General features: G+C 37.1%; 1 protein-coding gene across 6 annotated transcripts; it reads left to right on the plus strand.

Moving 5' to 3' along the window:
• The first annotated feature begins 521 nt into the window (after positions 1 to 521).
• LOC111609220 (TRAF3-interacting protein 1-like) lies at positions 522 to 7,972 on the plus strand. Of its 6 annotated transcripts, none has more exons than XM_023336401.1 (10): positions 522 to 769; positions 2,991 to 3,059; positions 3,999 to 4,160; positions 5,824 to 5,952; positions 6,077 to 6,430; positions 6,521 to 6,571; positions 6,688 to 6,708; positions 6,943 to 6,966; positions 7,087 to 7,159; positions 7,430 to 7,971. In XM_023336401.1, exons 1-10 carry the CDS (start codon positions 647 to 649, stop codon positions 7,501 to 7,503), a joined length of 1,080 nt encoding a protein of 359 aa, XP_023192169.1. In that variant the 5' UTR covers positions 522 to 646; the 3' UTR covers positions 7,504 to 7,971. The 6 variants fall into 6 exon arrangements, with proteins under 6 accessions (XP_023192169.1, XP_023192171.1, XP_023192173.1 ...); XM_023336403.1 differs by having other exon boundaries at positions 7,433 to 7,971; XM_023336405.1 differs by lacking the exon at positions 6,943 to 6,966 and having other exon boundaries at positions 7,430 to 7,972.
• The last annotated feature ends 5,042 nt before the right edge of the window (positions 7,973 to 13,014 follow it).

Raw genomic sequence — 13,014 nt, forward strand, 5'->3', positions numbered from 1 at the left:
TTGAACTAGGAATCTGGATGCCTGATGTTTTTCTTGGACAGTTTGGTCCTTTCCAGCCCTGTTTCTAAATGGCACACATGCAGATGCAACATTAACAGTATTCTAGTGCACCTTCAGGAGGCCCGAGACACTCATGTGTTGTAAAATCTATAACTATAATGGATGCATCTTTTTTTCTGGCACAGTTTTTTGTGATATGACTTTACTGAAAAAAAAGATGTGCAAATATTTTTTTCCAGGCTATAAGCATAAAAATGTTAAGAAAAATAGTTTAGTTTAATAAAATGTTTTACAGTGAGTTAATATGCATCTGGTCTTTTTGTATAGTAGTCTAAAATTGATGTGAATAATCCCCACCAAACCTGCAGCCGCAAAAATGCGATAAAACCCAACATTTGTGCCGCTGCATAACATTTTGGTCATCACTAAAACCTTGTTAGCTAGCTGTTAGCTGTTGCCATAGCAATAGAATACATTGCGAGCTTAAGCGCTTTACGCATGCGCACTTTTCATAGTAGCGATGCACTGTGGGATTTCTGTATATTGACATAGCAACCGGGCCAAGGAGCCTCCGCCGCGAAGTATTTTTGTCCGGATTAGTTTTTGCCTCAAACTCGTTGCTGGAAGTACGCTTTCCACCGCTGCCATGAACGCGGCGGTGGTGAAAAAGACTCAGGACACGCTGGGGAAAGTGATAAAGAAACCCCCGCTGACGGAAAAACTGCTTTGCAGGCCGCCGTTTCGGTACCTTCACGACATCTTCAGCGAGGTGAGCCTCTAACGGCGAAGACATGTTCACAGCTGAATGAGGCGACCACGGCATCTTTAGCTAACGGGTCTTATTCGAATTCACAGAGAAACAGCTTATTCGGTGGCTAATAATAAGTTAAACGTAACAGTTAGCCTGCATTAAACAGCGATAGCGCTCTGGTAGATATCAGTTGTAGCACGAAAAGCCAAGTTGCTAACGTTTATTTAGAAACATTTAACTGTTAAGTTCTCCGTGGAGTCATCTGCTTGTTGCTTTAGCTCTCCGTTTAGCGACGTTACCCACACCTGGACCCTGGCAAGGATAAACTACTTAGTCCGCAGATGGATAACTGCTACTCTAACACTGAGTATGGCAGTCTCAGTAATAAGTCAGCTAAAGTAGTCTGGGCTGTTTACCCATGTCACGGTGGCAACCCTGATGCTCTGCAGCTTATTACAGCTGGACTGTTGGGTAATGCAGATTTACGTTGAGCTGCCTGAATCGCATGAAACGTTGCAATAGAAGATTTGACTTAAGAATGTCAAGTAAAAGGACATTTTGTTCTTAAGAGATTTAACAGGGAATTGCAGAAGCAAATGAGATGGATTAGCAGTGCTTGCCAACAACTGATGGTGTCATTCAGGACATTTTACTTTGGAGTATCGTCTCTGCTGCCTGGAAATTGAGCTGTTAGACATAGACAGATTTTATTGTCATTCAATTGTACATTTCAAAATGTACAAATTGAAAGAAATGTCATGACAGTTATGACAGTCACAGCTTTCAGTCAGAGGCCTCTACATTGGTTGCAAGTCTGACTTCTACAGCAAATCCGTCCTGCCCACAGCCTCACCATCTACAATGACTCTTTAAAGCTGCTTTGATGATATGAGTAATAATATTTAGTGTCCCTTTGGGATGAATAAAGAATTTTTAAATTGAATAAGATTGAGAGGGAATGTTAGTGAACAAACGGCATCATGGAGAGCAAGGACAGCAGACAGGGATAAGTTATAAAACAAGGCAAACATTGAGAAATACGTTGCCATTTCCCAATGCCATTTTTAATTTACACACTTCTATTATCATTGTCCAATCCAAGATGCTTAGTGACTACATCTGCTTGGCTATTATTTCGTAAGTTAAAGACCAGGATCAGTTAACAAGCGCCACAAGATTTTAGTATCTTTTAGACCGCACATCTTAAAGCTAGTTTTACTTTTGGGCTCAAAGTGACAGATGCTTTTAGTACTGTTTATACAGAATGGAGAGTGTATCATGACATACATCGTCTCAACTTAAATGCTTAAATTTAGACTGCACTTAATAGGGGCTAAACTAAGAACAGTCCTCTTTAACATGAAGTGTCATACATAACCAAGTCAGTTGCATTCTTGAGGTGAGACATTCCTCTCAATCATCACCTGTAACATAGTGTTATATTTCACTGTAGGTTCATGCATATTAGATTAAGGTCAACATTCCTGTAAGTGCTTCATTTACTTTGATTGGCAGGGTATCCTAGACCCGATTCCATTTTAGAGGCATGATTTTTTTACATTGCATTTTTATTTTAATTATTGTTCTCACTCAAATCTATATTGATATATTGTTGTATTATTAATACTTTTAGCAACCATTCACTGTAGGAGGAATTTGTTCTTCTTCATCCACTTGTGAGATACAGGCTACCTGGGTCAAAGTGCTTTAGATTTGTTTTCTTTTGTCCCAAGTGCAATAGAGGAACTCCGTCAGTCAGCCAATGTCACTATGGTGTTTTAGTAGCTCTATATCATTTTCTCTAATTTAACAGTTATTCCACTGAAATGTTTTTTTGCCTATTTCTGAACCGTTTTGTGGCAGAACATGGTCAGGTTGCTTTCACTGCTACAAATAAAAAGGTCAGTGTTGAGAAACATGTTTGGGACCAAAAACCAGTTGATTCTAATTCCCTTTTGGGTCGCTACAGTGAATCATTAGTCTCCATTTAGTTCTATTGTCTGCGTTCTCCACCCTCATGTCAACGGACTTTATATTTTACCACATCCATAAATCAAATTTTTGGTCTTCCTCTCAGCCTCCTCCACTGAGACTCCAACCTCACCATCCTTCTACTGACTTAATCATAGTCTCTCCTCTGAACATGTTGATTGATGGACAAAAAGATGTTTTGGATAAAAGTCTCTAAATGTTCTCAGTTATAAAATGATCTGAGCTTTTTTGTTCTTCCAACTTCCAGGTTATCAGGACCACTGGTTTTATGAAAGGCCTGTATGAAGAAAATGAGATGAAGTCAGATAGTGTCAAGGTAAGCTGGTTGTCCTTGGCTGTTTTTCTGTTACTCTTCAGCTACTTCTAATATATAGTATTCGATTTTATCATGCGCTTATGTAGTTTGAGCCGGTTTATGTGCTAACTTAATGTTTTGTTGAGCAAGCTTGGACGTTTGAGATTCTCCTGCTGTTTCACCGATCTGTCTCTGTGTTGAGTAACCAAACACGAGTGAGAAGCCTGGCAGTGAAGCGCAGAGTGTTTATCGAGGTGTCAGAACTCAGGTCTGCCATTTGCAAGTTGATCCTTGATTAGGAAAGGATGCGTAGAGGCTGCACCAGCTTCTCACCTTACCTTAAATTAATGCTGTTGTGTTGGTTGTTCTAAACTTTACCAGGAATCACATTTATTGAGCAATTTATTAAAATGCCATTCTTTATTTTTTTATATTCAAAGTTTTCAATAATTCTTCATGCACATTTGTTCTAAGTACTTTTTTAGGTTAGTCAGAAATGAAGCTAGTTTTACAACCAAACATTTACATTTTGGGTCAATCCAGTTGATAGTCACACATTTTTTAAAATCAGAATAAGTATAACATGACCTAGACATCTTCATTTAAAAAAAACAAGACAATTTTACTGATTATTACAGTTATAACAATGTGTCTAATATGTATTTATTGTTAAAGCATTATTGAAAGCAGTGATATAAAGTAGACAAGCGTAGGAAAACAGTGTCCGGAGCGCTGTTAAGCTCTGCTCCATTCATCTGATCGGTTTTTGGCATCTTATTAAAAGATTTTTTTTATCCATAGAAACATTTTGATCGGATATTAGTTCAGTTTTTAAAGCTTTGGGAAGCCTGATGATAATAAGCAACTCACTGCTGTTGCTGAACAGGTGCAATAATAATAACATAAGCTTTCTAATTAATGTCCGATAATGTTTTTTGGTCATGTTTTGTTGTGTTGTAGGATAAGGACTCTAAAATGGCCTATCTTCAGAAAGCAATAGATGTTGTGATGTTGGTGTCTGGTGAACCTCTGGCAGCAAAGCCAGCACGAATTGTTGCTGGTCATGAGCCTGAGAAAACCAACGAGTTGCTTCAGGCCATCGCAAAGTGCTGCCTCAACAAGGTATGTCTTTCTGGGAAATCACTCAAATGTGTTCAGTTTCATTGTTCGTCTACTAATGAGCTGGACGTTGTTATTGAATCACCATTTTAAAAATGTGGGTTTTATTTTTCACTGTTTGAGAATACAGTCAAACTAGCTGAGGGAGTACGGTAAAATAACTTAATTGAACCCTGGAGACGGTGTTAAACAGAAGAGCTGATGCCCCGAGGATAGCTGATCTTTAATGTGGATGTAAACAATTCTTGGTGTTTCAGGTCGGTTCTTTTTAGAGCTTATGCAATAATCAAGAGAAACTACATAAAAGATGGGAAATACATTAAAATAATAACATTAGGGCGTGCCGTGGTGGCGTAGGGGACCCATGTTTGGAGACCTTGAGTCCTCGACGCAGCTGTCATGGGTTCGACTCCTGGACGTCAGCCTACTTTCATATAAGGGACACTAGAGCCCACAGAAGACCCCCTGGAGGGGTAAAAAAAATAAAGAAATAATAACATTAAAATGTAGGAATGAAGGAAACTGTATGCAAGATGTAAATTTGAAACAAATAAACAGCTAATAAATCATAAACATTCAGGTATCTAGCATGCTTTGCTAGTTTTTAGCTTCTTGAGGTCTAGTTGAATGCTAAACGCTGACATTATTAAACACACGCAAAAAACAAACACACAGAAATCAGCATAAATACATAAGACATGTTGTATTAATCTGAGTTTTTTCAGTTTATCAATTAATCTGTTTTGATCAACTGTACCAAATGGGCCACTGAAAATATCTATTAACAATGCTAATTTTACTAAAATGAAATATGGTGTAACTTAGTCTGGCTGAGGTGCTTCAATTCATAGCTTTAACATTGGTTATGTTTTATAACTCTATGTAAGGTCCTATAATCTAGAAATTGTGGATGTAATTGTAGAAACAAACAAAAGTTCACCGCACCACAAATTATTGTGGAGTTTGGTTATTTTAGGATTTGATTTAATGAATCCTGGAGTCTCAGTGGAGCAGTTCTGGTGAGGTTCATTGTGAAAAAGCAGTGAAAGGAAAGTTTATTCATCTCTGCTACTCCCTGTCTGTGTGTGTGATGTGACCTGCTAACCCATGGTTCAACAACAGCTGTGTGAGAGGAATTTGAGAATCAGGTGAAACAATGTGTTTACTGTGATTTTTAAATAATATAGATTTAAAAAAAATTTAGATTAAGGTATTTCATGTCTTCTTTTTTTTTACTCCAAATTATCTGTACACTGACATGCAACTATTTCTTCTGATTTTATACGTTTTTGACATTTTTTACCGTTGCGCTTTGAAGTTTGTTGGTTTTTCTACATTTATTAAATTTTTGCATTTATTGTGGCCAAAAAATGCTACTTTACTTTGTTACCTAGCAACAACAAGCTTCTAATAAATTAGTTAGCCCAACTAACTTAGTAGGGCTAACTAATTAATTAGTTAATTAGTTAATTAATTAGACTAATAAATTAGTTAGCCTTAAGTTAAAAAGTAAAACTATTACCTTCTGTGGCATTATACAATTTTTTTGATCCCTGATTTAATTTTTAAATGCGTAGGAACAACCAACAATGTTAGGAATTATTCTCCCTCATTAACCATTTTTTCATGTACACCTTACTTAAGTGAGTTCCCTTTTGCTTTACAGTTGTCCAGTGATGAAGCAGTGAAGCGAGTTCTTGCAGGAGAAAAAGTGGACTTAAAGACCAAAGGGAGCACCTCCAGATCTCAGGGCAAGGAAAACAGGGATGGAAAGGAACGGCAGCCGGATAAGGAAGTGAGTCCCCTCCCTGTTAAAATATTTTTAAAAAATGTATTCAGTGCTCACCATCCTACCCAGATATTACAATAATTTATCTGAAGCACATTTAGCATTGTTTTCTGATGCCTTCAATTTTCAGGAAAAGAAAAAGATAGAGCGAAGTGGCAGCCGGGAGCATAAGGATCCGAACCAGGGCAAAGAGCAAGAAAGCCGGCAGAGAGACAAAGAAGACCACCATGACCATGAGCGCACAGAGAGGCATCACCGCAGTGAGAAGGACCACCAAGACAAGAGCCGAGAGCAGGAACGAGAGCGAGACAAAGGACGGGTCAGGGAGAGAGATCGAGACAGAGACAAGGAAAAGACCAGGGAGAGGGATTCTCACAGAGACAGAAGCCAAGACAAACGAAGAGACAAAGACCGAGAGAGGGAAGGAGATCGAAGCAAGGACTGGAATGAAAAAAACAGAAGTGGGGAAAGAGAAAATGACAAGGTTTGGCAGCCATACTTAAGCAAATTTTCAATTGAGCAAATAAATTCAGTAGCTCACGTGCTCCGCGTGTGTGTGTGTGTTTACCATCAGGCCAGAGTGTCAGAGAAACCTCAGCAGAAAGCAGCCAAAACTGTGCCAGCAGTAAGTTCTCTCCTTTTATGGTAGATTGCTCACTTTTCATGTTTACATTTTGGAAAAATAATTCAACTTCATTAATTCAAAAAGGTGATAAACCTCTCATCACTTCTGTTTTTAAGGATCTAAAACCAGTTGAAGAGGTAACAATGTTTACAGACATGAATGTGTTTGTTGCACGGCTTTTGGCTAGTTTTTTTTTTTAGCTAGTTTTCTTTTTTTAATGTGCTATTATATTAGGTTTTTCTTTGGGGCTTTCAGATAGTTTTTTTTGCCGTTTGTGCTCAGTGCTGTAGCAGCTTTCATTTTAACAGATTAACATGATGGTTTTGTGTGTATGATTCAACTAAAGCCATATTACTGTGCTCTTTGTTCAGCCCACAGATGTAGTAGAAAACCAGGTAGGAACATAAAGATGCTTTGTAGAAGTAGAGCAGAGTAATTTAGAAAAGAAGTCACATAACATGCTTTATCAGAATTCTATAAAAAAACAGATGTTTTCTTTTTTTCTTGTTTTACAGTTAGGTAATCCAGCTAGGATACCCCGGCCCTCGTCTGCCAAAGGTCAGAGGCAGAAACCCAAAGTTGAAAGCGGTAAAGGCTTGAGAGCTTTATTCCAAATACGCACATATAACTTATTTTAATCAATCTAAACTCTATGGGATTGTATAGAGTTACATTGGGTTACTTATCTGTTGGCAAAATCCATAATACATAATGTTATTGAATGGAAATGAATAAAGGGATTCTGCAAACATGTTTTTCTATGAATGATTTGAAGACCCACGTTATGCTAATTATGTCTCTGTTATCTACTAAAAGAGATACCTTGGTATGTTATGACTTTTCATTTGTTCCTTGCAGCAGATGAGTCTGACAGTGAAGGAGGTAAGTGTTTTCTCGATAACATGGACTTCCTTCTCATCATTAAAGAATAATGTTTTGTATCTGTGAAACAGACACAAAAGCACTTAAACCAATTCCAACTTAATTGGAATTGGTGTAAGTTCCTCATAAAAGTGACTATACCTTTTGAATCTGTAAAAATTTTTTGATGTGTGTGTGTTTTAGATAAACCAACACATATTATCTCATAGTTGGGAAGCTGAAGGAAAAGTACATACAACCCTTAAAAAATATGGAATGCTTTTTTATTTAGCCCCACTAAGTTAATACTTGCTAGAGCCAGTTTTCAATGAAATTACAGCAGCAATGTTGATGAACATGGTTTGATCTAAACTGTTTCATTTCAGCTTTAAACTTCTCCACAGTGTTTGCTGATTTCTCTGGTCTTCATGATGCTGTTTAATATTTTTTGATAGACCTCTAAAACCTTTACTGAACAAATGTGTTTATTGGGGCCTGCCATGCAAAGCAATGGCAGGAACCTATTGTTATTGTCGGAGAAAGTGTTTCTTTATTGGGGCCTGCCATGCAAAGCAATGGCAGGAACCTATTACTATTGTCGGAGAGAAGCGTCTCTTTAAGTTTCTTCTTTATTTTCTTCCGTCACCGTTAATGCGGCTCATACCGCTGGGTGCACACCTACAAATGAGGTATCAAAATGTGCAGAAAATTCACGCCATTGGAGCTATTATTTTTGGTGGGATTTGGGGTTAACGTGGCGACATAATTCGCAAAAAACTACGAAAAAAAACCCATTATAAGTCAATGGGAAAAATCCTAGAAATACCCTATTTTTGAGGATTTTCTGTGTCGTCACAAATTCACCTAGAAATGCCATTCAAATTTCATTTTGTAGATACGTCTGTGATCTCTTCGAAAGTGAAGACGGCTCGTCGATACCAGTTACGGTTTGTCCACAATTTGTCTCTAAGCGACCCAAAGTTTCTCATTTTTCCTAAAGTTAGAGTGCTTCTCTCGCTGATTAGAGTGAGAGATCAAGACAACTTTTTCAGCCCAAATCATTTTTGAAATCGCCATCACGCCCACAAATATCGCACGATTAGTATCAAAATCGGTCCTCACATTGATACGCCTGTCTGCTCCGGTAAAATGTTTTCGAAATTTATCTAGACCGTACGGTTTTCTGTCACGGTGCTTCAGAGCAAAGTCATGCGACAGGATTTTCTGAGGCTCTCAGGCTGTTTCACTAACACTTCACACTTGGTGTGAAACTTATTTAACATAGCAACGGATCTCAAGAGGCTATTGGCTGCTGATTTGGACTACAAATACGCATCGCTGTAGTTCTATCTATCCTCAGTTGAAACAGATCAGGACTGAGAACTGGCCTTTAGAACTACTTGCTGCTATGGGCTGTATATAACTGATTTAACTCAGTAACTGTTACACATGGGATTAGTTTGGAACTTTAAAATTAAGCATATTGAAAATTTCAAAATAAAAGCCCTGAATATTTTTACATGACGTAATTGCTCTTTTTGGCTTTATTTGACTTTTCCATCCAAAGCACTGTTACACATGGGATTAGTTTGGAAATTTAAAATTAAGCATATTGAAAATTTCAAAATAAAAGCCTTGAATATTTTACATGACGTAATTGCTCTTTTGGCCGTATATGACTTTTTCATCCAAAGCAATGTTACACATGGGATTAGTTCGGAACTTTAAAATGGAGCATAATAATAATTTCAAAATAAAAGCCTTGAATATTTTTACATAATGTAATTGCTTTTTTTGGCCGTATATGACGTTTTCATCCAAAGCACTGTTACACATGGGATTAGTTTTGACTTTAAAATGAAGCTTAACAAAAATTTCAAAATAAAAGCCTTGAATATTTTTACATCATGTAATTGCTCTTTTGAGCTTTATTTGACTTTTTCATCCAAAGCAATGTTACACATGGGATTAGTTCGGAACTTTAAAATGGAGCATAATAATAATTTCAAAATAAAAGCCTTGAATATTTTTACATCAGGTAATTGCGCTTTTTGGCTTTATGTGACTTTTTTATCCAAAGCACTGTTACACAATGGAATAGTTTGGCCCTCTGAAATGAAGCATACTGAAAATTTCAAAATAAAAGCCTTGAATATTTTTACGTCATGTAATTGCTCTTTTTGGCCGTATATGACTTTTTCATCCAAAGCACTGTTACACATGGGATTTGTTCGGAACTTTAAAATGGAGCATAATAATAATTTCAAAATAAAAGCCTTGAATATTTTTACATCAGGTAATTGCGCTTTTTGGCTTTATGTGACTTTTTCATCCAAAGCACTGTTACACATGGGATTAGTTCGGAACTTTAAAATGGAGCATAATAATAATTTCAAAATAAAAGCCTTGCATATTTTTACATCAGGTAATTGCGCTTTTTGGCTTTATGTGACTTTTTTATCCAAAGCACTGTTACACATGGGATTCGTTCAGAACTTTAAAATGGAGCATACTGAAAATTTCAAAATAAAAGCCTTGAATAGTTTTACATCATGCAATTGCTGTTTTTGGCTTTGTATGACTTTTTCATCCAAAGCACTGTTACACATGGGATTAGTTCGGAACTTTAAAATGAAGTTTAACAAAACTTCCAAAATAAAAGCCTTGACAAAAATTTTAAATCGTACTGAATGGTGCACGTCCGCCTCGCTTAACGTTCTTGCGGTTCTCCGCGTGCCATTGATTACGTTGCGGCGTTCTTTAGCGTCGATGCCGATTTGTGGCGTGACGACGCCGGGCCCGAACCCCACGGGCGCGCCTTGGCAGGCCCCGGCTAAATTTCTTCCGAAATTTTCTAGTTATTCTTTATTTTTCTTCCGTAACCGTTAATGCGGCTCATACGCTGGGTGCACACCTACAAATGAGGTATCAAAACGTGCAGAAAATTCACGCCATTGGAGCTATTACTTCTGGTGGGATTTGGGCTTAACGTGGCGACATAATTCGCAAAAAACTACGAAAAAAACCCCATTATAACTCAATGGGAAAAATCCTAGAAATACCCTATTTTTGAGGATTTGCTGTGTCGTCACAAATTCACCTAGAAATGCCATTCAAATTTCATTTTGTAGATACGTCTGTGATCTCTTCGAAAGTGAAGACGGCTCGTCGATACCAGTTACGGTTTGTCCACAATTTGCCTCTAAGCGACCCAAACTTTCTCATTTTTGCTGAAATTACAGTGACAGCCCATCTCGGTTCATATCTGGGCACAACATTTCTTTCTCTCATCGCTGTAAATGCTCTGAGTGAGGTACAGATATGAATCTCGGGACTATCGCAGAAGACACATTGAACTGTCATACGCTCGAAACGCTTTTCGAATATGTATTACGGTTCCCGAACAAGAAGGATTTGTTTCCAATGCTTTTTTTCAGTAAAGTGTGTTTGCTCAAACACACTTGTGTGTTTGAGAGCTCACAGCTCAGAGCTCACACCTGCTGAGACCATTATTTGCCATAGCAACGGAACTCAAGAGGCTATTGGCTGCTGGTTAGGACTACGAATACGCATCACTGTAGTTCTATCTATCCTCAGTTGAAACAGATCAGGACTGAGAACTGGCCTTTAGAACTACCTGCTGCTATGGGCTGTATATAACTGATTTAACTCAGTAACTGTTACACATGGGATTAGTTTGGAACTTTAAAATTAAGCATATTGAAAATTTCAAAATAAAAGCCCTGAATATTTTTACATGACGTAATTGCTCTTTTTGGCTTTATTTGACTTTTCCATCCAAAGCACTGTTACACATGGGATTACTTTGGAACTTTAAAATGGAGCATAATAATAATTTCAAAATAAAAGCCTTGAATATTTTTACATCATGTAATTGCTCTTTTTGGCCGTATATGACTTTTCCATCCAAAGCACTGTTACACATGGTATTAGTTCAGAACTTTAAAATGAAGCAAACTGAAAATTTCAAAATAAAAGCCTTGAATATTTTTACATCATGTTATTGCTCTTTTTGGCTTTATTTGACTTTTTCATCCAAAGCACTCTTACACGTGGTATTAGTTCAGAACTTTAAAATGAAGCAAACTGAAAATTTCAAAATAAAAGCCTTGAATATTCTTAAATCATGTAATTGCTCTTTTTGTCTTTATTTGACTTTTTCATACAAAGCACTGTTACACATGGTATTAGTTTGGCCCTTTGAAATGAAGCTTAACAAAAATTTCAAACTTTAAAATGAAGCAAACTGAAAATTTCAAAATAAAAGCCTTGAATATTCTTAAATCATGTAATTGCTGTTTTTGGCTTTATGTGACTTTTTCATCCAAAGCACTGTTACACATGGCATTAGTTTGGAACTTTAAAATTAAGCATACTGAAAATTTCAAAATAAAAGCCTTGAATATTTTACATGACGTAATTGCTCTTTTTGGCCGTATATGACTTTTTCATCCAAAGCAATGTTACACATGGGATTAGTTCGGAACTTTAAAATGGAGCATAATAATAATTTCAAAATAAAAGCCTTGAATATTTTTACATCAGGTAATTGCGCTTTTTGGCTTTATGTGACTTTTTTATCCAAAGCACTGTTACACAATGGAATAGTTTGGCCCTCTGAAATGAAGCATACTGAAAATTTCAAAATAAAAGCCTTGAATATTTTTACGTCATGTAATTGCTCTTTTTGGCCGTATATGACTTTTTCATCCAAAGCACTGTTACACATGGGATTTGTTCGGAACTTTAAAATGGAGCATAATAATAATTTCAAAATAAAAGCCTTGAATATTTTTACATCAGGTAATTGCGCTTTTTGGCTTTATGTGACTTTTTCATCCAAAGCACTGTTACACATGGGATTAGTTCGGAACTTTAAAATGGAGCATAATAATAATTTCAAAATAAAAGCCTTGCATATTTTTACATCAGGTAATTGCGCTTTTTGGCTTTATGTGACTTTTTTATCCAAAGCACTGTTACACATGGGATTCGTTCAGAACTTTAAAATGGAGCATACTGAAAATTTCAAAATAAAAGCCTTGAGAATTTTTACATGAGATTATTGCTGTTTTGAGCACTATATAACTGATTTTATCCAATGACTGTTATTCATGGGATTAGGTTGGCCCTTTGAAATGAAGTTTAACAAAACTTCCAAAATAAAAGCCTTGACAAAAATTTTAAATCGTACTGAATGGTGCACGTCCGCCTCGCTTAACGTTCTTGCGGTTCTCCGCGTGCCGTTGCGGCGTTCTTTGGCGTCGATGCCGATTTGTGGCGTGACGACGCCGGGCCCGAACCCCACGGGCGCGCCTTGGCAGGCCCCGGCTAAATTTCTTCCGAAATTTTCTAGTTATTATTATTATAGAACTTTATTTTTCTTCCGTAACCGTTAATGCGGCTCGTACCGCTGGGTGCACACCTACAAATGAGGTATCAAATCGTGCAGAAAATTCACGCCATTGGAGCTATTACTTCTGGTGGGATTTGGGGTAAACGTGGCGACATAATTCGCAAAAAACTACGAAAAAAACCCCATTATAACTCAATGGGAAAAA

This window comes from Xiphophorus maculatus, chromosome 7 (genome assembly GCF_002775205.1).
Source record: "Xiphophorus maculatus strain JP 163 A chromosome 7, X_maculatus-5.0-male, whole genome shotgun sequence".
NCBI lineage: Eukaryota > Metazoa > Chordata > Actinopteri > Cyprinodontiformes > Poeciliidae > Xiphophorus > Xiphophorus maculatus.